General features: G+C 40.6%; 2 protein-coding genes and 1 pseudogene across 2 annotated transcripts; 2 read left to right on the top strand and 1 right to left on the bottom strand.

Annotated features, from left to right (window-relative positions):
• Positions 1 to 239: 239 nt before the first annotated feature.
• Positions 240 to 6,603, top strand: LOC136438393 (ankyrin repeat domain-containing protein 29-like). Its single transcript, XM_066433163.1, has 12 exons — positions 240 to 481; positions 1,615 to 1,719; positions 2,082 to 2,180; positions 2,616 to 2,714; positions 4,605 to 4,703; positions 4,810 to 4,908; positions 5,016 to 5,114; positions 5,226 to 5,324; positions 5,513 to 5,611; positions 5,727 to 5,825; positions 5,940 to 6,038; positions 6,441 to 6,603. The coding sequence occupies exons 1-12, from the start codon at positions 455 to 457 to the stop codon at positions 6,510 to 6,512; spliced, it is 1,095 nt and encodes a 364-aa protein (XP_066289260.1). The 5' UTR covers positions 240 to 454; the 3' UTR covers positions 6,513 to 6,603.
• Positions 6,604 to 9,675: 3,072 nt separating this feature from the next.
• Positions 9,676 to 13,634, top strand: LOC136437873 (folate receptor gamma-like). The gene is made up of 4 exons (XM_066432444.1): positions 9,676 to 10,207; positions 10,705 to 10,887; positions 11,505 to 11,640; positions 12,078 to 13,634. Exons 1-4 carry the CDS (start codon positions 10,046 to 10,048, stop codon positions 12,374 to 12,376), a joined length of 780 nt encoding a protein of 259 aa, XP_066288541.1. The 5' UTR covers positions 9,676 to 10,045; the 3' UTR covers positions 12,377 to 13,634.
• A 505-nt stretch (positions 13,635 to 14,139) lies between these two features.
• On the bottom strand, positions 14,140 to 22,504 carry LOC136438392 (cytochrome P450 2U1-like; annotated as a pseudogene).
• Between the last annotated feature and the right edge of the window lie 2,219 nt (positions 22,505 to 24,723).

Genomic DNA, 24,723 nt, shown 5'->3' with positions numbered 1-24,723 from the left:
ACGAGGCGAGTTTGTACTAGAAGATTTTACAACAATATCAAAACAAAACACGACACGCCTCTATTTATAGAATTCCTACGGAATTATATGTAGCGATATGATGCCTATGGTGGGTACAAATCGTAAGATCATGGTTGTCACGTATCTCTCTCTATATATATATATATATGACCCTTTTCTGCTGATGCCAGGTCTCATGCGTGTGACAAACAAGCAAAGTCCAAATCCGTTGGGTCCAGGTTGGTCGACACAGCTCGGCGTCAAGTTTCTATTTTTTGAAGATAACAGTCGTCGCATGTGACTTGAGTTCAGCTGGGAAGGCCCAGAACTTCACGCTATAGGTTCCCGATTCTTGAGCAACCAAACAAGTGATTATAAGGAAGTGATTCGTCCTACAGATCAGGGGAGCCGACAAACTTTTTTAAGCTTATTTTGCAACCACTAACTGACCAGCATGTCAGGGGGAGCAACAAACACCGAGGTGAGTCAACATGTCTGTACTTTGCACTATGGAGCTGATTCAAAACGCGAAGACGTTACTATATTACGGATAATCTCACGGTCTGAGTCCATATAATCATTTCTCAATATTGAATACTTAGAAAGTCCTGAGTCACCAGTGATAAATGTTTTATTATTGCATTGGTGGAAATATGACAAATGCCTTGTTGTCATAATAGCATGTTAGCCATTTTATTTGTGTCACAGTCCCCCCTACGTGCAGTCTAACAGCCGCATTAACGATACTAATCACACAAGGTGTGACTTTCTAATTAGTAATAGAAGGCAGTACACACATGCCCCTCTGTTAATTGTAGGATCGGACTGGTCCCGGCTGCTTCCATTGTTTACCAATGTCTAATCTCATAAAAGATCGATGTGCGACCTTGGCTTGTTTTTGCCGAAGGCTCAGGGGCGAGCCTAAGGGTATAGTACTAGTGTATACAGTCTGCAACAGTTCTAGGAATTGTACAGGAATACTTATTTAGGAATTCCAGATTGTCCCAATGGACCACAGGAATGTGTATCAACAGGAATGTCACACTAATGTGGCCTCAAGCGTGTTGACTTCAGGATGTTGGCGGTTCACTAGAAAGTCCCAAGGGTATACTGGAATGTTAGTGCTCACGGATGTGTCTACAGGAAGTTGAATCCGGGGAATGATAGAAGGCTGAGGTCCAGTAGGACAATATAGAATTCCTAATTGATATTAGTAAACATTTTTCAGAGGACACGTTACTGCTGCTTCACGTTGATACACATTTCTGTCCACTCACATTCCTTAGTAAACATTCCCGATGATCAGCATCGCAATTCAGTGGCACGTGCTGTGAGTAGTACAAATGTATTTTCAGTTCAGTTCATAACAGAGACCATGTCAATGTCTTTTTACGTTGCCATTCTTGTTGTATGTGTTTTGGCAGCAACGACACGTAAGCCTTTCGGGAGCTGCACTTTTATCTCGTGCTATTATCCGACGCGCCAAACATGGGTACCTCACACACTTACTTACAATACTGTAGTCTGGGATATTTTGCTTCTGCGTAAAACGTACATGTGTTCTTATATAGATGAAGATGGTCGTGCTCACGTCAAATTCTAATTGTTCCTCAGCATGTAGCCATCCCAGGCTCACTAATCGAAGCAGCCCAGAATGGACATGCGGAAGTTGTGCAGCAGCTTCTGGAGGCTGGAGCAGATGTGGACATGACAAATGAGGTAACCGCAGGATAACATATGTCCGAGGTATTTATATGTTAGATGCAACATCAGTAATACCGCCAGAAATGGCAACGTGACAGTCTACCGTATTCAGAACACTGTCTGAAAAACTTTTATAGCGTAACCCTAGGTGTTCGTTCGCTGGAACAAGGTGTTGCTATATCTTTCTAAATCTTATCTAAATCTATAATCTTAGCACTCTCTTCAACCCAAGAAAGGAACTTTATAAAAGTTATTAACGGCAAGAAATAAATGATGGTTCATTCTTTTGCCAGCTTGGTGTCAATCAACTATTACCAAAAACATGCATCGGATTTAGGTAAACTAGCGTTATATTTACATAAACTTCTTAACTACAGGACGGAGTCACACCTTTGATCAAAGCAGCAGCAAGGGGACATGTGGAAGTTGTGCAGCAGCTGCTGAAGGCTGGAGCAGAATTGGACATGGCTAATGAGGTGAGCTAGTTGACCGAGTAACGTCACATATACAGCACAAGCAGTGTAACTGCACACCCCATTTGTCAGTGTATTTCGTGTAATGCAACAATGCGAAGTTGCCCAGCTGGACCGAACCACCACGGTCGGGGAAAGGGGCCAAGAGGTGCGGTGGAAAGTCAAAACCATTGACACAAAGAAAACAGACAAAAACTTAGCCCTATCATGAAATAAAGCAGTGCCCATCGGTTGACCAAAAACAATTCCAGCACAAGTCACACTGTCCATACATGGAGTACTCCTATATAAGTCGACATCACACAAATAGCACATTGAAAGAGAATTTCAACCTTTCGTCATTAATTATATGAATTAGGCCCTGATTTGCATGAAATGAATCGGATTTAGGTAAACTAGCGTTATATTTATATAATTATATGAACATCTTGATTACAGGACGGGTTCACATCTTTGATCACAGCAGCAGCAAAGGAACACGTTGAAGTTGTACAACTGCTGCTGAAGGCTGGAGCAGAAGTGGACAAGGCTGATGAGGTAATATAAGATTGATACGGATCTAGACCATATGTTGATTGTGGACTCACACATTGTATTAACCTTGCTCCTTCCCGGTATTGCTTCTAATCAAGATATTTACGCACAGAACGGGGCCTCTTCGCTACACGCAGCAGCCTGGAATGGAAATGTACAAATTGTGCAGCAGCTGCTGAAGGCTGGAGCAGAAGTGGACACGGCCATGCAGGTTAGATAAACCAATGAAATCTAACACTAACACTCTATTCATGCATGTTATATAGATCTTATATGGAAAACTAATCAGGGCGTCTATTACCAATTTGGTTATATACAAAAGGTATGTTGTCCGACGTATTGTATTCTTCTCCACTGGGTTGAATTTGATATGAGTCGCTCTGTTGGAAAGAGACCACCCCTCATTCACATCATATTTTACTCACAGGACGGAACCACGCCTCTGTTCACAGCAGCCCAGGAGGGACACGTGGAAGTTGTGCAGCAGCTGCTGAAGGCTGGGGCAGAAGTGAACAATGCTAATGAGGTATAATAGATCAAATAATCAGGAGCAGAATAAGGCCATTCAGATAATAACAACAGCATGAATAAACAAGAGTTCGAAGACCTCAAACCTCTATTAAACATAATGAATTCAATGATTTTCATAACTCTATGAATTGCTATGTACACATTTATAATTAATTAAATTACACACAAGCATAACTAATTACTTAAATTAGTAATGACACTTTCGCAGGAATTATGGAAATTAGGCCTACATTTGCATAATTGATACCTGTTAATGTTTCACCTGCTATAAATTACGTTTACATTGATTATGAAGATTAAGTTCTAATATAAGTAAGTACATCTCTGTCTAAGCTACCTGTATGCCAAATATCATGTCAATTCGTCTCTCCTTTGTTTAGTTATCATCTCAGAAAGTTTTTAACAAAAGACGTCAATGCGGTTTCAGAACAAGCTGCATGGGGGATGAAATCTACGTATTCCTTTCCGATACACAGACTCATCAAGTTCTACTTGCTTTCAGAACGGAGTTACCCCACTGTTCACAGCAGCCAAGATAGGACAAGTGGACGTTGTGCAGCAGCTATTGAATGCTGGAGCAGACGTGGACAAGACTGCACAGGTACTTACAAGATGGATAGAAAACGAGATCACATTTAGCATCGTAGGTTCGCACTATGTACAGAAGGTGCTCCTTCCCGATACTGCGTCTCATCAAATTCTGCTTGCTCGCAGGACGGAGCCACTCCGCTGTTCGTGGCAGCCCAGATTGGACATGTGGAAGTTGTGCAGCAGCTGCTGAAGGCTGGAGCAGAAGTGGACACGGCTATACAGGTCATTACAGGATTGACAAAAAAACGAGATCACAAGATCACTTTTAGCATAGTAAACTCGCACATTGTACCAAACTTGCTCCTTCCTGATTTTCATTCTCATCACGTATTTACCCACTCACTCACAGGACGGGACAACTCAACTATTCGTAGCATCCCAGAATGGACATGTGGAAGTTGTGCAGCAGCTGCTGAAGGCTGGCGCAGAAGTGGACAAGGCTGATGAGGTCATTACACGATTGTTAAAAAAACGAGATCACATTTAGAATTGTAGACTCGCACATTGTATCAAACTTGCTACTTCCTAATATTCATTCTCATCAAGTATTTACGCACAGGACGGGACAACTTCACTGTTCATAGCAGCCCAGAATGGACATGTGGAAATTTTGCAGCAGCTAATGAAGGCTGGAGCAAAAGCGAACAAGCCTCAGCAGGTAATTACCAGATAGATAACAAACATATCATATTTAGCATTGTAAACTCGCACATTGCATAGGAACTTGCTCCTACCTTATGTTTATTCTCATCAAGTTCTACTCACTCACAGAACGGAACCACGCCACTGTTCATAGCAGCCCAGAATGGAGGTTTGGAAGTTGTGCAGCAGCTGCTGACGGCCGGAGCAGGCGTGAATAAGTCTAGTCAGGTAAAATGGATTCAAAAGTAGATCATATTTAACATTGTAAACTCGCACGTTGTACAAGACTTGTCCCTTCCCAAACCAATTATCATCAAGGTCTACTCACTCACAGAACGGAGCCACACCAATGCACATAGCAGCCCAGAATGGACACGTGGAAGTTGTGAAGCAGCTGTTGAGGGCTGGAGCGGAACTGGACAAGGCCATGCAGGTACCAGCAGCTGCAAACCAGATCACATTGAGCATGGCAGACTCGCACATTGTACAAAAAGCTACTCCTTCCTTATTTCTATTCTCATCAAATTCTACCCATCACAGGAAGAAGCTACTCCATTGTACATGGCAGCCCAGAATGGACATGTGGAAGTTGTGCAGCAGCTGCTGAAGGCTGGGGCAGACTTGGACAAGGCTGCACAGGTAATTAATAGATTAAAAATGAGAACACCTTTAGCGTTGTAGACTCGCACAATTGTACAGAACGTGTTCCTTACTGAAGTTTATTCTCATCAAGTATTTACTAACTCACAGGACAGAACCAGTCCACTGCTCATTGCAGCCGATCAGGGACATGTCAAGGTTGTGCAACAGCTGCTGAATGCTGGAGCGGACGTAAATAAGGCTAAACAGGTACGATGGTCAATGAGAAATAAACTGTTCTCCAACTCAAAACATTTCACTCACCGGAATTTTCTGTTAATTTTTTTTAGTTGGAAAACAGTTTATTTCTCATTATGTATTTTACCAACTCACTTCCACAATATACAGAATCTGATCTTTCTAGATATCAATTCTCATCAAATTTTGATCACTCGCAGGGAGGAGACACTCCACTGTTCATAGCAGCAGAGATTGGACATGTGGAAGTTGTGCAGCAGCTGCTGAAGGCTGGAGCAGAATTTGACATGGCTAGGCAGGTAAATACAAGATAGATAAAAATGAAATCACATTTAAAAGATTGCAGACTTCCACATTGTACAGAACGTGCTCCTCGTTGATATTTATTAATATCAAGTATTTACTGACTCACAGGACGGAACCACTCCACTGTTCATAGCAGCCCAGAATGGACATGTGGAAGTTGTGCAGCAGCTGCTGAAGGCTGGAGCGGACGTGAATAAAGCTAGACAGGTAACATGGTTACAACTTACAAAGAGAGATCACGTTTAGCATTGTAAACTCGCACAGTGCACAGAACTTCCTTCTTCCTAATGTTTATTCAAATCCAATTCTACTCACACACAGGACGGATCCTCTCCGCTTTTCGTGGCAGCCTATCAGGGATATGTGGAAGTTGTGCAGCAGCTGCTGAAGGCTGGAGCAGACGTGAACAAGGCTCGCCAGGTAAGATGCTGAAAAAACAGATCACATTTAGCATTGCAAACGTGCACAATGTACGGCATTTGTTCCTTCCCGATACTCATTCTCATTAAATTCTATATATATATACTTACTCACTGACCGGAGTCACTCCATTGTACATAGCAGCCAAGAATGGACATGTGCAAGTTTATATGACAATTATCAAAACCTACTTTCTGGCAAGTAGTGATGGAGCGCTGTGAGTTCGAGCGCATGAAAAAGAAAGCGTCTTGTGTTAGTGGCCTCCCCGTTCTAATTGCTCTATTTTGGTCGTCGAGTAGGAAAGAGATAACCGTTCCTTCACATCATATTTTACTTTCACATTGTACAAAAATTGGTCTTTCCTGATATTTATTTTCATCTTTTTCTACTTACTACTCGCAGAACGGAGCCACTCCACTGTACGTCGCAACCCAAATAAAAAGAAACATGTGCGAGTTGCGCAGCTGCTGCTGAAGGCTGGAGCAGACGTGGACAAGGCTGATTAAGTAAGATATTTGGAGGAGTAACATCACATTTATCTTGGATATCTGTCACGTCGTACTGATTGTGTTCCAAAAATTAGAACTTCACTTGAGGCATCATGTCTCGAAGATCAGTTCATGTTTATTCACATAAACTTTTGATATCTAATTACAGATCGGATTCACACCACGGTTCACAGCAGCTCAGAATGGACATGTGGAAGTTGTCCAGCAGCTGCTTGCTGAAAGGCCGGAGAAGAAGTGGACAAGGCTTTTCAGGTGAAATTGAGAATTTGAAGCAATAAATTGTTACATTGTGGTCTTTTAAGTGTTGATGTTTTATAGATGAAAATAGAATACGGATATAAAGAAAAGACAACTGTAGATGTCGCTTTAGCTTTAGACAAGTCATGTTTAACGACTAGAGTGCACTCCCTCGACTTAAGTGATAAGAAACATGTTACAAACATGTAAGCGTCACCTTACAAAAACAGTCCAAGCAGGTAAAGATGATCTGCTAGCCTGCTGCGTGAGTAAAGAGAAAAATAGAGTAAGCTTATCCAATTCACCGTAGAAGACACACATGAATAGAAGTAAGGGGACTGTCGGACACTATTTCAGACAGACTTTCTAGTCGAAAGATTTATTTTGAAGACAAAAGGCATTTAACCTGATTTTGCTGACAAGATAACTAGGTATTTTATGACAGCAACAAAGTGGCATAGTCGTTGGTAATGTCTTTTTAAGATGAGACATGACTACCTTATAGCAAATACTGTCTTGAAACTGTTTATATATGAAGGAGGGTGCTCTCCTATAAGCCATACATAATGATACAAATTAACAAGCATGCATTATTATGTCAAAAGGTGGCTACCATGTGACATGTCCTATTAGCAACTCAGCCCAGCCTCTTGAAATTGAGAACAAGTGGTACAAAAAGTTACCTGTGGCGGGAATTCGAAGATTTTGTAACAACTGTATGCCAAAAGCGGGGGAAGACGAAATACATTTTATCTCAAACTGCCCCGATCAGAAAAAAGAGCATTTTAAAGAAGCCACCAAAACTTACCACACTTTTCATACTTATATTGACGAAAAGAAAACTAGAACTCTGTTAACCTCCCAAAACGCAATGTAGAAAAAGTGGGTCACTTCGTCTTCCACTGCTTCCAAAAAAAGAAGTAAAACCCAAAAAGCTTACATTATATTCCGTAGCAGTTCTTAGAATAGTCACTTGTTCCACTTGTCACCATTGTTAACTTGCACTGTCTGTATAATTTTTCTATGCATTGTTTCACGTTGCAATTAGCTCTCAAGTAAGAACTTGCGAATAAAACTGTTTAATCATCCCAATGTGGTTATAGACTAGTGATGTTCCCTGTCGAATTACATTTTCCAGTGTCCATAAGGAGTGATCAATAGTGTTTGGAATTATTGATGGAGGTCGTAAACCAAATGCAAATACATAGTGAAAACTATCAGGATACTTCTATTGTGTTGTAGCTCTTCTTTTTTAAAGAAATTTAGTTGTAGAATGTTGAAAGATGATATGTATGATATTGGAACGCTATATCAAAATTCGAGATAAAAATGATATGTATTGAAACTGTACTCTTTACGACCAGTCTTTATATATGATCAGTTATATCGTTTTCCTTTTCAAATGGGACCGTTAGTATCAGCTACGAAATATTAATACAGCTGGTCATTGAGACGTACCCTGTGAAATACAACGAAATATGCAAACTATCTACATAGCTGTTACAACGTAAGAGTTCCCATCTGGAATATCACTGATTCAATTTTAAAAATCGATATCAAATACTGATTATACTTTTTACATTATATCTTAATGACTTTCACTTTATGTTTAATTATCCTTTCTTATCCTTATTGCACGTGGAATTTTGTGAAAAAGTTTCATCTCAAATCAAATCCAGTAGATGAATCCATGCTTAAATACGTTTCTGAGGTCGACACTGGCGTTCAGTGCAATAAAGATGATCGGTGAAAATACCATTCGTAATTTTCGGATTATTGTTATTGCTAATTTGGAAACTTTGCAATCCAATATTATTATTGCCATTTTGGATAAAGGAGATCCTGTACACCAGCCTACGGTTAACTCGAGGTTGTACACTACTATTTGCATACTTTGCCATCTAATTTTGTACATTTGGCCTTGGAACTTACTACAGTTGATAAGAACTGTTGGCGTGATGAGATGAGTGTCCACTTTATGCATTTATTGTGCATGTGGAATCCACTAAAACCCCGCAGCCAGTTTAACTGTCAAGGTCAAAATATTTGGTACATCTAACCTTTAAATAGCAATGAGGTCATCACCAATGGCGATAATGATTAAAGTACAAATAAAGTATACAAACATTGCAAACGAATGGAGGGCAAAGTCAATAACAAGGTTCATGCTACAGATAACGTCCAAAACACCTTATACATATGTCACTAAGTACATATTTACTTTATGGCAGTGTTTTCATGCATACGCTTTACACAGCTAACCGTTGTTACATGCTGGGACGTTAATGATATGTAACAATGTGTCTAGCCTTGTTGGAACATACACCTCATTGGATTGGCCGCCCGCCAAGTGTCGACGAATACTATCAATGGACTATGTGCGCATGCCTGTTACAGACTGGAAGGCGCCGTGCCGCCTACACTAAGTCTATACGATCTGCCACTACTTCTGACACTGTTTACCCTAATCAAACTCTAAGTGCAAAGGTCGAGCAGTCACCCTAACCCATACAACTGCTCTATCACCAATTCATAATTACTCTCGCTCTGCGAAATCGTAGAGAGAGCTACGTTGATGAAAGTTAGACATCCAGGTAGTAAGATACGCCAAAAATGATTACTCAAGCAACTGGATAAAATTTTGAAACAGTCAGACGTTTCAGACAGCATCCATTGTCTTTCGTCAGTGACTAACGATAGGACTGAGAACACCAGGTTTTATACCAAAACTCTGAATAGATATGTTCATGAGGTTAAGACAATTTAGGATGTCTTGAAGTAGTCTTTGAAAGAAGATTAATTCAAGACAAAGTTTTATGCCAATAGTTCAATTAGCTAATGTTGTTTTAGTACAGTAAAAGAGTAACTGAATGTTAAGTGCCTGAAAGTTCAAAGCGTAGAGAGGGCTCGTACAAATGTTAGTACTTTCTACGTCATGTTGCTAATTTGACCGCATCAACTTTGCGCCGTACACTTCCAAGACAGAGTGCTCTGATATCGTGGTGTCGACGTCTATCAGAAGCCTTGTATCACCCCTTACTATACATAGTAATAGGGCAATGGTTTACTTTAATATGTAACTGATTTCTTACACGGACACCATTACTTAAGACTCGGTAAACGTCCACATTTTGAACGCACGTGTAAGCAGTGACCTACGGCATTAGGTCATCATATCTTACTGATTGTCAACAGGCAACTAACATCGTCTTTCAGTCGCCGTCTTTTCTTTCCCCGTCTTCTTAATTTTTCTCGAAGACAATGAAGGTGTTCGTCGCAATAACGTTGGTGCTGCTTGTCGGTTGTGTCCGTGGGGAGTCTTCGGTCACGGACGGATTGAGCGTTGAAGACATGCTGGACAAGTGCATGGACGGGAGACACCACAAGACACAACCTGGTCCTGAAGGCTCGCTGTACAGCCAGGTAAATTGAGTGGTTGAACGTGAATATCACTAATTAACGTGACTGACTACTAGTATATGAAATAGGATTGGGGATGCGATGGGAGGGGGGTGGTATGGAAATGTCGGTAAAGACGTAGCCAGGCCTTCCTACGGAGACACGTATTGTATAATTCGACCAAAGGGGCTACGGGGAGGTTGCAAATGAAACCCTCAGGTGGCCAAACGCCCCTGGTAGATTCGTATTCTCCCTATACCCAGCGTAGTTAATCTGATAGAGACAAATGTTCTTCCAGGCCCGCAATGTGGGTAAATATACTAACTGTATGTGTGTGTGTGTGTGTGTGTGTGTGTGTGTGTGTGTGTGTGTGTGTGTGTGTGTGTGTGTGTAGGGGGATGGGGGCAATGGCTCTAAGAAATGATTTCCAGTAGTGGATACAAGGCTTAGATCTAATTACATATTCAAATCCCATTCCGAATGTTAAACGATCCGTCTCTCTAAAATACCGTTTCTCACAGTGTACCCCCTGGAACGACCGGGCCTGTTGCCGTGCCAGTACCACGGAGCAGCTCCACCAGCCTCTGTGGCTCAACTTCGACTGGCACCACTGCGGACAGCTGTCGGAGTCCTGCGAGAGGCACTTCAAGCAGGACCTCTGTTTCTACGAGTGTTCTCCCAACGTGGGCCCGTGGCTGGTGCCGGTAAGAGTTCTGTATTTACCCGGCATCACGCAAGCACGTTGAGCAAACAATGACGTAACATCCAGGATCGAGGGTTGGCAACGCTTAACAGTAACTTGGCCTGTTTCTTCGAAATATTTTGCGAACGAGTTGATTAGATTACTTCATTGTATCTCTGGGTGGGTACCTACACAACCCGACGCTCCATTGTGACTGTTGGACAATATGATAAGGATAATTTGTCTATACTGCCTAACGGTTAAATCAGGATGACAAATAAGAGAATTAAGTAGAATTTAAGCGACGAACTACGCTTCACGAATAGTTTACAAACAGCTTGATCTTGACGTAGAGCGAACCGGCTTCGATGAACGCTGAATTAAAATAGCTTTGCCATACCTCAAGGAAAAAGGTATACAGATCCTCGTACATATACAGGAATCGAAAGACCACAAAGCACGCTGAAGCTAGGCTGAGAAACGTCTAAGATAAACTAAGATAGGTGTTTGTGCTTGTTTCAGAAAATGCTGTCTTCCCCTACATCATGTCTTCGCATTTTTCTAAATAGACTTACTTACCTCTACTTATAGATTTACTTAATTCCTAATAGTATCCCATCTTTTGTCCATATATGTTAGATAGACATGCAGATCCGGAATGAGCGGTTCGTGAGCGTCCCTCTGTGTGCCACGGACTGTAACCGCTGGTGGACCGCCTGTAAGGACGACATGACCTGCTCCGGGAACTGGGGAGTCAGCTGGAACTGGACGTCTGGTAAGATGCTGCTTTGGAAGAAATTTGTGTATCCTATATATCAAAATCATACAAGAAAACATGGAAGAGAAGCTGAAACGGTTCAAAAGTAAAGTTTTTCTTTCACGGGGCCACATCAGAAGCGTGGCACATCGTACTATAGTATGGACATTTTATATGTAAATACTTTGCGTTTGGGAACGCATCTATAAGCAGCGACACCTGTGCTGCAGTGCAATGTGAACCAGTCAGAATCGCCCTGAGGAAGGTGACAGATGGTCGCCGAAACATCGGTTGAAAAAAATCACTTTTTATTGATTGACATTTTATGTTTTCATTTGTCTGACATGCTCTGGCATGAAGTTAGGTGAAAAATACTTCATTCAGTCATGACTTGTTTATGAAGCATATAAACCCCGATCCTTGACAAGGAACCAAAAGCTTGTATATTTTTGCAGGTCAAAATACGTGCCCACAGGGGGCGGAGTGCAGAACCTTCCAGGACTACTTCGGCACCCCGAGCAACTTCTGCCGAAACATCTGGAACGGCTCCTTCGAGGTGGTGGACGACAGCGCCCCGTGCTTTACCCAGTGGTTCAACGGGACCAACCCGAACGACCGGGTGGCCAGGCTTCGGGCTGAGGAGATTGTAACTGCGAGGGGCGGCGCTCTGACTTCCGTTAGCGCCCCGCATCCTCTCCTTGTCACCATCCTCATAGCTGTGTCAGTAGTGATGGGGCGTGACGTTCACACTTAACTCATAAGAGGAAAGCGTTTAAAAGAGTACAAGCCTCAATTGTCAGGATCCTTAAAGGGGAGAAAACTTAAAATTGAAAAGCCTACTATACTATGCTAAATGTACACTATGATCCTATATATGCACAAATAAGTACGAGCTGGATTTCCCGAGGATGGATTTTGAGGAATGTTCCGACAAATTATAGAGTGGTGGGCGTTTCTAAGTTACGGTCAATGTTGGGAAGGTCTACAAGGAAAGTCAGCACGAAACGCCCTATTCATACATATCAGAACTGATGGGGACATGTAGATGACTGACGTCACCAAATACCATCAATCAGTCGAGTAGCCGTCACTACGGCGGGAGTTTCAAACGGTGGGAGAGACAAATTGATGAATATCTAGCATAGTATACTTTAGTATATTAGGCTTGTCAATTCTTTCAAAAGTTTTGGTCCCCTTTAACAGCTTACTGCGGTACTCCCCAGACAGTAGAGGATGAGAAATATCGGTAAACAGATGAAGGAGCTAAGAATTCAGACAAGGACTTTGGGCTTCGAGTTGAAGCAGAGATGTCCATGTGAAAGGGTTTAACTTCTATTCCCTCTATGCAATATACATAAGCAGTGGGCAATGCTTAGTTTTCATAGTGTAGCACACGTGCATTGTTGCTCTTCTCTATATTTTTAGTTGTGACTAGCTAATGCATGGTTGATTTTGGTCCACAGTAGCACTTGCCAGATAATTGTTAATATGGATTATTGCAATGATAACGACAATTATTCTAGGGCGTTATTGTGTTTTGATTAAGAAGGAATAAAATAGATACAATCCACATACTTCCAACTACTTCACTAGATTTTATTCGTTGCTGTATATTCGATCAAACTAAAGCTAAACAAACTAACGTTTCATTGCTAAAATAAGTTCGATTACCATGATTCATAAGATTTGCCGTTTCCAAACTATTATTGTACCCATTACGAGCTATCTAATTATATGCATACTGTTAACGTACTGTTCAAGAGCATTAGTATGTACACTTAGTCTATTAGATTAGGTTGTCTCTACTGTTCTACTGTTATAGATGTATTAGATTATATTAAGTTAGTTCTCTAGAATTGTTAGATATTAGCCATAGTTCAATTATCATGAATCTACAAGTCGTCATACATTGTCGCGCAAAAATATTCTTCTGTCATTGTACTAAAACATCTCGAAGAATGAAACAATAGTCCCTCGGAAGAGCAATAAACTGTGTTAATGATATCGATAAATGTCATATGATATACACTTACGATTTTAACTGCATCGTTTTAGAATAAATGCACAAGGACTTCATATGTAGAACAAGGTCTATCGAAAAATGCCACAATTCTCTTAAACTGCATCAAACTCACTTGAATGATAAAATAATACACTGTTAACCCGTAAACAAAACTCGCTTGAATACAACTCATACAAACAAGTCCGATTTTGGCTAATCAAATCAAATCCTGATTTATAAATATTGTTCATCTTAATACTATCTAATGGTTATCTGTCAATGATAGATAACAATTGTCATCGTGAACATTAACTCCATATTTGCTAACGTTAGACTGCTATAGTAATTCAATTACAATGATGTTCTTTATGATATTACCACATGAGCTTCGTCTAATAAGTAAAACTCCTGCATATATAGCTAGATTAACAACAATTCTACTTACACTATAGATTACGTTTCTAATCATAACAACAATTGTCATTATCAATGACAATAATAATAATCAATAATTAATCAATTAATAACAATTTATAATTAATAATGATAATTTTTATCATGATCATTAATAATTATAATAGTACTGTAAACTGCAACTACCGCATATGGTGCTACCACATATATAAATGCAAAAGCACAGTTCTTTACCTTAAAGTATGTAACCAACAAGTAAATGATTTTTATCATTAAATCATTAGATAATTTTTGAAATATGTAGTAACTTCTTTTTGGACTTTTTGGCAAAAGAAAATAGTTATCACTTAGTTATTTCTGTAATGATAACAAGATTATATATCACGACAAACTATAGCACGGCGTTAACATTGTCATATTTTGAAAATTCAGATCAAATAGCATGTGTATCATGAAACAGGTTTAAAAGGAAAGGGTTTTGCTTCATTTTACACATGCCGTTTTGCCATATAGGCAGAGAAAATCTATTCGATTATCCAATTTTGAAAACGCTAATATATGATGGACTTTATTACAGGAACGTATAGATTTGCATATCTAGTTACAAGTAAGTGAGTATGACAGTTACGGATGCGTCTGGCCGTTGTAGGCTTAATAAACATCTCACGTGAAAAATATCCGTTTTCACTCTCTTTGCTCAGCAATCAGCTTAAATGGCACTGGCTGATATATTCCTTGTTGTATACCTTTCTCCGAAGGCTTAGGGGCGCCCTCTGGCAGCTTGAAGGTGAAGCGCTTCAGCAGAGATGTGAAGATGAGGAAGAGCTCCATCCTGGCCAGCTGCTCACCAAGACAGACACGGCGGCCTGGGGAATGAATATTTGTGATTTCATTCTCGACAACGTTCATGTTTAACATATTTTAATCGCTCAATTTGCAAAATGGCTTTGTGGGGTCGTGTGACGTAATGGCAGGGTGTTCGGCCCAGAACCTAGCGGTCGCAGGTTCGAATACCCCGACGCCATCGGTGTTGTGTCATTGAGGAAGGTATTTTACACGACTTTCCTTGGCCATTCATTTACTTATTCGTGCATGTGGAAGTCGGTATATTGTTCTCTGTACGTGGCACTGTCAAAAACAGAAGTGCCATGTCGTCATTCTATGTCCAAAGGCGAAGCTAAGTAAAAAAAAATGCGTTTGTTCAATCTTTTGACAAGTTTGACTTGCTTATCTTATTTCATTTGACGAATACAAAATGTTTTCGCGAAACGTCATGGATATCATTACTATGCATACATATTGACTATAAATATATCCATCCAAGATAAAATTTTCGGGGTTACCCATGGAGAACGTGATAACTTGATCACTCTTCACATATTTGCCGGCGTCATTGATGAAGCGAGTGGGGTCAAACTTGTCCGGTTCCGGGAACAGGTTGGGGTTATGGTTCACCGACCAGATATTCACTAGCACCGCGGTATTCTAGGTAAGACAAATGTGTATCAAGGACATAATAAATAATTATTCTTATATCAATCTAGTAAACTTCTAAACGTATGGTACATATTTATATAAGGGTAAGATATACTGTATAATCACTATTCTAACGAGAGCCATTTTAACACAATCTAGACTGGGCTTTTTTTCTAATATCTGGGACGGGGGGGGGTGTCAATCGCCCCCAACTCATAACTTCCAAACGATATGGTGTATCATCACCAAATTTGCAGGGAGTGATCTACATGTAAACCTTAATAATGTCTGTAATTTTGGTATAGTTATGACGTAATTATGACGTCATCGATGTGATTCTTTGGCTATAGGGAATTCACGTAATATCTAAAGGTATTGAACAAAAATGATAACTACGTTGACGTCAAAATGACGTCATAGTCTTTAGCTATCCCCTGGGATCCGCCATCTTGGATCAGCCATTTTGAATTTTTTTGAAAATACATTTTTTCCATCATCTTGGATTTTTGACCGATGCCATGATTTATGAATATGAAATCATGAAAGTTACATTAAATTACCTTTGATGTTATACATATAGGAAAACTAGTCTGGTTGAGCAAGAAACCGTTAGAAACATCATTGTTTAAAATTAGTGAATTTGCCTGTCTGAAACTCGTTGCCATGGCAACACGAAAAATGATAAACTTATACTATTATCATGAAGTTGTAACTAAATTCCATGAAAAGTCAGCAAGTTTGGTAGTCTTAGCATACGTCGTTCAGCAGTTATACGATGTCAAAGTTGGCGCGTGCACTTTTAGCCCCCCCCCCCGGTCTAGATAGGGTTCATATTCATTTCTATTTTTTAGTTATCCAGTCATGACCAAACCAAACTGGTCCCGAAAATTATTTTGTAAAGTTGATATACATAAATTGCTGCAACTTTTATACGAATGACAAACCGTATTTACGGACTCTATGTTACCTAAGCATATCATTGTAGTGACAAGTAAGTAAGTACCAAGACTGGGTTGGTTGGTTGGTTGGTTGGTTGGATTCCGACTGCTAATTGAAAGTGTGGTGTGGTGTGGTGTGTACATGTGTTTTCTAGTCTTGCCTGTGATAGGAAGGGTACAGAAAGGTTTCACGTCCTTGCAATAATATTCATCTAATGGCTACAGTATGATAAATGGTTATGATGTATTTCATAATTGGTATTTGACCTACCTTTGGGCCGGGATGCTGTATCCCCTGAATACTGGCATTGACCTACCTTTGGGATGCTGTATCCCCTGAATACTGGCATTGACCTGCCTTTGGGATGCTGTATCCTCTGAATACTGGCATTGACCTGCCTTTGGGATGCTGTATCCCCTGAATACTGGCATTGACCTGCCTTTGGGATGCTGTATCCTCTGAATACTGGCATTGACCTACCTTTGGGATGCTGTATCCCCTGAATACTGGCATTGACCTACCTTTGGGATGCTGTATCCCCTGAATACTGGCATTGACCTACCTTTGGGATGCTGTATCCCCTGAATACTGGCATTGACCTACCTTTGGGATGCTGCATCACCTGAATACTGGCATTGACCTGCCTTTGGGATGCTGTATCCTCTGAATACTGGCATTGACCTACCTTTGGGATGCTGTATCCCCTGAATACTGGTATTGACCTACCTTTGGGATGCTGTATCCCCTGAATACTGGTATTGACCTACCTTTGGGATGCTGCATCACCTGAATACTGGCATTGACCTGCCTTTGGGATGCTGTATCCTCTGAATACTGGCGTTGACCTACCTTTGGGATGCTGCATCACCTGAATACTGGCATTGACCTGCCTTTGGGATGCTGTATCCTCTGAATACTGGCATTGACCTACCTTTGGGATGCTGTATGCCGTGAATACTGACATTTGACCTACATATTGGATGTTGTATCCTCTAAATACTAGCATTGGCCTACCTTTGGGATACTAGCTGTATCTCCTGAATACTGGCATTGACCTACCTTTGGGATGCTGTATCCCCTGAATACTGGTATTGACCTACCTTTGGGATACTGTATCCCCTGAATACTGGTATTGACCTACCTTTGGGATGCTGTATCCCCTGAATACTGGTATTGACCTACCTTTGGGATACTGTATCCCCTGAATACTGGTATTGACCTACCTTTGGGATGCTGTATCCCCTGAATACCGTGTCGTTGCTCGTGGCGTGAAGAACGGAGGATGGTACAACAGGTGCGAGCCTCAGCACCTCTGCCAGGGTGGCCTCCGTGCACGGCATCTATATTTTCATTACATTCAATTATGGTACGTGGTGTGACATTGTGCTTCAAACTGCACAAAAAGTAGGATTTCCCAATGGCGATAAATACCAGGTTAGTCTACTAACAGTTGCTTTTGGTACTTGATGTTTGAACAACAATTGCATCAGGCTATTATGCGGCAACCATTGCAAGACTGAATTACCTTCCACAGTTTAAATACATGTAGCAAAAGAAATATGATCGTTCAAAGCGACGCATGAAGCAACCATTCAACGACAGGTACGTCTGGTAATGCACCTGTCATTTATCATTTTTAGTGAAGTGATGATGATGATCATCATTATTAGTAAAACCCTCTGTTCGCGCAGTGTCAGCAGCTTTTAATTGCACCACAAATACGACCTAATACAAAAACGCGATTGCTCTTACTCAACGAAAATACTGTAATCCTGTGTATTCCTTCCTAGGTTCCTGATGCAACTTTTCCTGATTTGAAGCAAACAATAATTTTGGTAGTAACCGTATTCTAGCACATTCCTGACAATGTTTGAATAGCACAAGAGGCATCACTGTCTGTTTTCCAACTGTACCGTCGGGATGTCTCCCTCACCTGACTACGATGCACCATTGACGGTTCCTGGTTGGGTCCCAGCACGCTGTCTATCTCCTGCTGTACTTTCTCCTGGATGTCCGGATGGAGGATCATGTAGAGCAGGGCCCAGCGGAGAGTGGTAGATGTTGTGTCAGTACCGGCCAGAAACAGCTGATAGACGATCTTGGGAAGGAAGAGGATATATGATAATGAACTTTATTGTTCGACAATTGTACATGGTAAAATGTATGGCAACAATGACAAGACAATGAATACAATGAGTACTTAACTATTCTATTCTGAAAACTATAACTACAAAAGTATGAGCGTAATTGGCGTACTGATATAGTATTACTATACGTTAAACGTTAAATTTCTGTCTGTTACAATACATTCTGTATTTTGGCCTAAGGACTTATATAAGGCGTCGGGGCATGACATAAGTAGATTAAAAATGTCTGTATTTGTCTTTGGTAAGTAGGGTTAACTGAATTTTCATGTGATCATATTCATTAATTTTCGTCTATCTACAGTATATGCGGGGCATGTCATTGGGAATTGACATGAAGGACATGTATCAGTGGCAAGTATGTCGGGTAGAAAAGTGAAAAGGCAGACTGTTATTGTCTTTTACGGCTTACCAAAAACCATACAAGAACCCCCCTCCCCCAAGGAATTTTTTCCCTCTCGATGACTATTTCTAATAACTGCATACCATATGCAATACCCCAAGGAGTGGCGGTCCACCATATTGCGTTACACTGCACGAAATTCAGTCTTGCCTTAAATAATGAATAAAGATGCTTTTTTTATGAAGCTAATGCTTCACGAATGTTCATATGTGTGCGTAGTAAATATCAGATTTAGTGTGAGTAGTGTTAGTTCTAACTTATCTAAGATGAAACATATTCTAACGGCGCATTCATTGGAGTTAGCAATTTTTAAAAACGAATGCTTTCCTACCGCTGCGTGTTCTTGCTCAGCGAAGGTGGAGTTTTGGTCAGGCTGTCGTTTTTTTGACTCAAGTAGAAAAGCATCGATGAAGTCTCGGATGTCGTTGGGGTCCAACGTTATATTTCGTGCTCTCTGATTTTTTCTTTGATGTGGTTAGTGAGCTTAGCCTGGTATTGTTTTACGTCTTGGTAGCTTTTGCGAACACTTGGGAGAACCCTCAGAAGAGGGATCACAGTCGCAAAAAAGGCTTTAGCGTTTCTACCTAAAATTCCATTAATCGATTTTAGAAGATCTTTGAATGGCGTGTCGTCATACTCATAACGACAGCCAAACACAATTGAACAGATGACGTTTGAAACTGCATTCTGCATCATCTGAGAGATGGAAAAGGCGTGACCGTCTTTTTTACAGATCTCTTCACCAAGGGCTCGCGCCTCTTCGAGAATCTTCCCCTCCATGCTTCTCTTCCCGACTCCGAAGTCGCGTAAACTCATCATGGCAAACTTGCGCTGGTCCTTCCATTTCGGGCCAAAGGGTTCTTGGACTATTCCTGCCGGTCAAAAGATGACATTTGTAATGACCTAACAATATTACAAGTGACCATCAACGGTAAGGGCCCTGTTACACTGCCTCCGCAGTAAAATATTTTTTTAGGTTTAAGTAAATTTTGCGGGGAGGAAGTTGTTTTCTACGTTGAGCGGTTTATTTGAGCGGTCTAGCTAGCAAAACAAATAAATTACTTCTTCGGCTGCAAAGTTAACCTCAGCCAAAAACATGTTCATGCGCAACTCATGCGGGCTTGTATATACGCAGAAATGAAAATATATATATGAACTGGAATTATTCACACCTAAACAAGACAAAACATTCCTCTTACATTGATGAAGCAACGTACGGATAGCAATCAGCAAAAAAGATGAAAAGGAAGATTTTATTGAACAAAACATTTTGGGGTCATTTTTTACCCCGTTCAGTGATTTTAGGCCCAAAAAAGGGTTCAGGTGTTTGAGGGATAAACAAGTCAAGGCGAAGATTCGAGACGGGTCAATAGTCACACGTTTTGGTCGCACGTCATTATAGTTGTTTACATATGTGACCTGTGCTTAGCCCAGTGGGGCAAACATGTACAATAAAGGTCTTCATTCATTCATTATAGCACGTCCAGAAATTTTCACAGTGTGAATCGGGTCTATAAGAAATACATCCATCTAAAGTGTTTTAACACTTAGAAATCAATTTTAAAAACGTTACTTTAGAAACGCCAGTTACATAATGACGAAAAGATTTAAGAATAATGACATCGCTAACGTTCTGTTTTCTTACCTAACGTCTGTTCATCTGGACTTAGGAAATCTATCCCCAGAGGTCGGCTGGAGAAGCTCTCGGCGTTCTTTACCAGTGCCTCGTGGATGGCAGCATAACCATTCAGTACTATAACACGCATAGGTCCAAAATAGACGGTATACACGTCACCGTACTTCTTTGACCAGTTGGCATAGACCGACATCCCAGGAACGCTCTATTAAAAACACAAAACATGTCAATTTAACACTACGAATCAAATAGCATAGGGATATGTCAAATTACTTTTGCTTTTTAGCCAAGCACATCAGGTCATCCCTATTAAAGCGATAGCCCTTCAGAAGATCGCCATATATCCTACGCAGACCCAATATCTGGAACAGTCTACCGCCAGACATACGTTTACGTACGGCTCAGAATTTAAGAGACTCTTGAAGTAAGAGATATATGACCTAAACGAGCGGACACGGGCAATGGCCAAGCTTTCGCTATATGTATATGTATATAATATTATGTAGACGTAGATGTAGTGATATATGTTGATAAAGTTGTTAGGACTTAGATTATGTAATTTGTATCTCTGTTATATTTCATATGACCCTTCCCTCTTCCCTCATGACCTCAATGAAAAACAGCCTGCATGCCAATTTGAGCTCCTAATGAATAAACAAAGATTCAAAGAATAAAACAAAAACACTTATTGGGCTAATTAGAGTGTATATGTCTGATACTGAGGCAAACGCCTGAACCTTTCCTGTGCGCGGGCTCCTAATATTTATTTGATACATATGGCAAATTGGAGTCCAAACCATTTGTGTAATGCTCTTAATATCTTGTAAGAGCCGTGAGAATCCTATGTTTAGATAGTTGGTGACGCATTGTATTACTGTCATTTCAAACATACTAACATCGTATCTTCTTCTTTGGTACTGCCTTGCCCGCTTTACATCGGATTACCGGTAGTCTAACGAGCAGTCTTTTGTTTCTTATAATCATTGGTGGTCTTAACATATACAACAAGCATCGACCGTATAATGACTGTAGGGTTTTAGGCTTGCAGGGTACCTAAACTATAGAGCCACCCAGCTAACAATACAAGAAAACATTCTTTATCTAATTCTTCTTCTTACGTGCCAACCTGAGTACGTTGAGGATTCCGGCACGATGGGTGAAGGGGTTCTATTGTTTGGAGGGGTGGTCGTTATTGCCTGTTTTGGCTCTACTGGTACTACTGGTACTCCCTGCCGCCGTCATGTAGCTGGGTGGCAGTGAGTACCCGAAAAACACAACAAGTATATATAAACCTTCCTACCATAACAAGCCCTAAACTGCCCAGATTTCCCACCTATGCCACCAAGAACGAATTTTCAGAAACGGTAACTGTCAAAATCTGTTACGTTGATTGTCAGATAACCGTTTAGTCATTTGCTGTTCCCGCCGCCTTCTCAAACGTACGTAAGATCAGGTTAACCCTTGTCCTGCTGGAGTTCCAGAGCAAAAATATACCCCCACCGCTGAAGTGCCCAGAAACCTTTTAAACAAAGGGTACCAGTTTGATATTGATCATATTTAGTTACCACGCTTTACAACAACATACGTATTCTAGACATACTCTCAACCCGGCAATTGTCAGGACTAGCATACAGAACAAACATGTGCAACCGGACAATCGTCAGGCTTAGTAGGACTAGGGTTTTCATATGTAACAAGCATCGCAGTTACTCAACACTAACCTTTAATAGACTCAGGACATTCCCAACAATCGGTAGTCCTCTCGGTCCTGGTGGCAGGTTTCTCGGGCGGCCAAACAGTACAAGTGTAGCGATGACGCAAAGAACGGCCAGTAATATCACCTGTAGGCTCCCGAACGCTGGAATCATGTTGCTCCAAAAGGACATTGTCGTAGCTAAGTCTATTATGTATAGGTAAAGCCTCGGGAAAAAATAATACCGATCGTACACCCGGGTAGCTAGTGGGAGAATGACAGCCTATGGTCTCACGCTTTGGGCCGTGTTTACTTAAATTTGCTGCGCTCGTTTTACTCATTATGGAGAAGGCCAATCCTCTTAGTATGTAAAAAAAAAAGATAGTGTGAAGTTGAATTTTGCAGTTTTTTTTACATATCATGGCTCATAAATTATGACGAGTGCTGGTATATTTGGAGATTAGTAATATATAACCATATGAATGCTGGAGCAATCATGGAATGTATTTCACTCCTTTACGTTTGAAACCGCATTGTGAAACTGCGTTTACTATCTCTGTATATTATGTAAATACTTTACTTTTGGGAAAGCATCTGTAAGCAGCAACACATATAGCTTATAGGAGATTCTTAGTACACAGCCAGGTATTGCTCTCACCTGCTAACGTTTCGATGTCTATCAGACACCTTCTTCTGAAGAAAGGTGACACATATAGCTGCAGTGCAAAGTGAACCAGTCAGAATTGCGCTGAGAAAGGTTCAGACTAGTCACCAAAACGTCGGTTGAATAAAACACTTGGTTGTGTCGAAATAGTATTTTCATTCACGACGTTTACATCTTCTTTATCTTCTCATCGGTCACAAGACTGTTTAAGCAATAATTTTTTAAACTTTACATTCCATCGATAGGGCACCTAGAATGTATTTGAAAACTGCAAACCGCAAAATTATACTTTGTCCATGGTTACGGAGCCTTAGGTGTTTAAAGTTCCGCCCGCCACCTTTAAGCATTGCCTAGGCATTATCGCCTATAGGCACATTAATAAAATCTATGTCCGACCAAGAATATTTGAACTTAAGTTTTAGTTGATAGGGTACTTCATATGTATTTGAAAACAACAAACCGCAAAATTATATTGTCCATTGTTACGGAGCTTTAGGTGTTTAAAGTTCCACCCGCCACCCCTAGGCATATAACATGTATGAAAGTTCGTATGTCTGATAGTACTTTTCCATGTATGAATGTTCGTAAGTCTGATAGTACTTTTCCATGTATGAAAGTTCGTAAGTCTGATAGTACTTTTCCATTTATGAAAGTTCGTAAGTCTGATAGTATTTTTCCATGTATGAAACTTCGTAAGTCTGATAGAGCTTTTCCATGTATGAATGTTCGTAAGTCTGATAGTACTTTTCCATGTATGATGTTCGTAAGTCTGATAGTACTTTTCCATGTATGAAAGTTCGTAAGTCTGATAGTACTTTTCCATGTATGAATGTTCGTAAGTCTGATAGTACTTTTCCATGTATGAATGTTCGTAAGTCTGATAGTACTTTTCCATGTATGAATGTTCGTATGTCTGATAGTACTTTTCCATGTATGAATGTTCGTATGTCTGATAGTACTTTTCCATGTATGAATGTTCGTATGTCTGATAGTACTTTTCCATGTATGAAAGTTGGTAAAATAATCAGTCATGAAGAGACTATTCTCCAACTCAAAAATTGGACTCACTGGAAATTTCGACGTTTCAAAAAACCTTGATTTTTTAACACTGAGCTTTGACCTATAGAATATGTGGTCTGAGTCAAGTTCCATACTTCGGTAATGACGTGCAAAAATAAAGCAAATACTAATGTCAACTGATAACATTTTGCGTATTGTCTTTTTCTGCGCGCCCGCTAATTCATGAACTGTTTATAAACTTAAACGTTATCTAATTTAAATACATGACTGTGTCTATGAATATAGTATGATGTAACTTATGTTGGCACGTTTACACTCTCCCCACAAATTTACGGCGACTCCGTTTACTTGAAATGCGAAATATTCGTTTTCTTTCCGGAACTTAACTCCAACTGTCCAGACCAACCATTACAGCGTAAAGGGGGGATGATGGTATTGGCGCAGGCGCCTAGACCCTACGGTGAGAGGGCATTAAAACATTGAAAGCCTTTCTTGGTGGGCTTTTTGGTGAACTCTTGGCAAGTCTGGGGTGGGTATGACAGTTCAGACTTCCTAATTTTAGAATATGTTGACAAAAACGACCTTTCTTCATCTTTTTGTCTTCTGGACCCCCGGGAGATAGTGTGATGGTCGCGATCGGCCCTTATAAGGGAAATGGACTGACTCAAGTGCTCTCGCTCGGGGGTGTTTCCCCGGAGACTAGCCGTATA

Source organism: Branchiostoma lanceolatum, chromosome 7 (assembly GCF_035083965.1).
Source record: "Branchiostoma lanceolatum isolate klBraLanc5 chromosome 7, klBraLanc5.hap2, whole genome shotgun sequence".
Classification (NCBI taxonomy): domain Eukaryota; kingdom Metazoa; phylum Chordata; class Leptocardii; order Amphioxiformes; family Branchiostomatidae; genus Branchiostoma; species Branchiostoma lanceolatum.
Note: the sequence above shows the minus strand (reverse complement) of the source record. Positions and strands in the feature narration are given on the sequence as shown.

Excerpts from the sequence above, each read along its gene's own strand:
- LOC136438393 (XM_066433163.1), top strand. The coding sequence starts at position 455 with ATGTCAGGGGGAGCAACAAACACCGAG. Across the intron at positions 5,325-5,512 it reads ACGTAAATAAGGCTAAACAG|GGAGGAGACACTCCACTGTT; the intron begins GTACGATGGTCA and ends GATCACTCGCAG. Across the intron at positions 5,612-5,726 it reads AATTTGACATGGCTAGGCAG|GACGGAACCACTCCACTGTT; the intron begins GTAAATACAAGA and ends ACTGACTCACAG.
- LOC136437873 (XM_066432444.1), top strand. The coding sequence starts at position 10,046 with ATGAAGGTGTTCGTCGCAATAACGTTGGTGCTGCTTGTCGGTTGTGTC. Across the intron at positions 10,208-10,704 it reads AAGGCTCGCTGTACAGCCAG|TGTACCCCCTGGAACGACCG; the intron begins GTAAATTGAGTG and ends CGTTTCTCACAG. Across the intron at positions 10,888-11,504 it reads TGGGCCCGTGGCTGGTGCCG|ATAGACATGCAGATCCGGAA; the intron begins GTAAGAGTTCTG and ends CATATATGTTAG.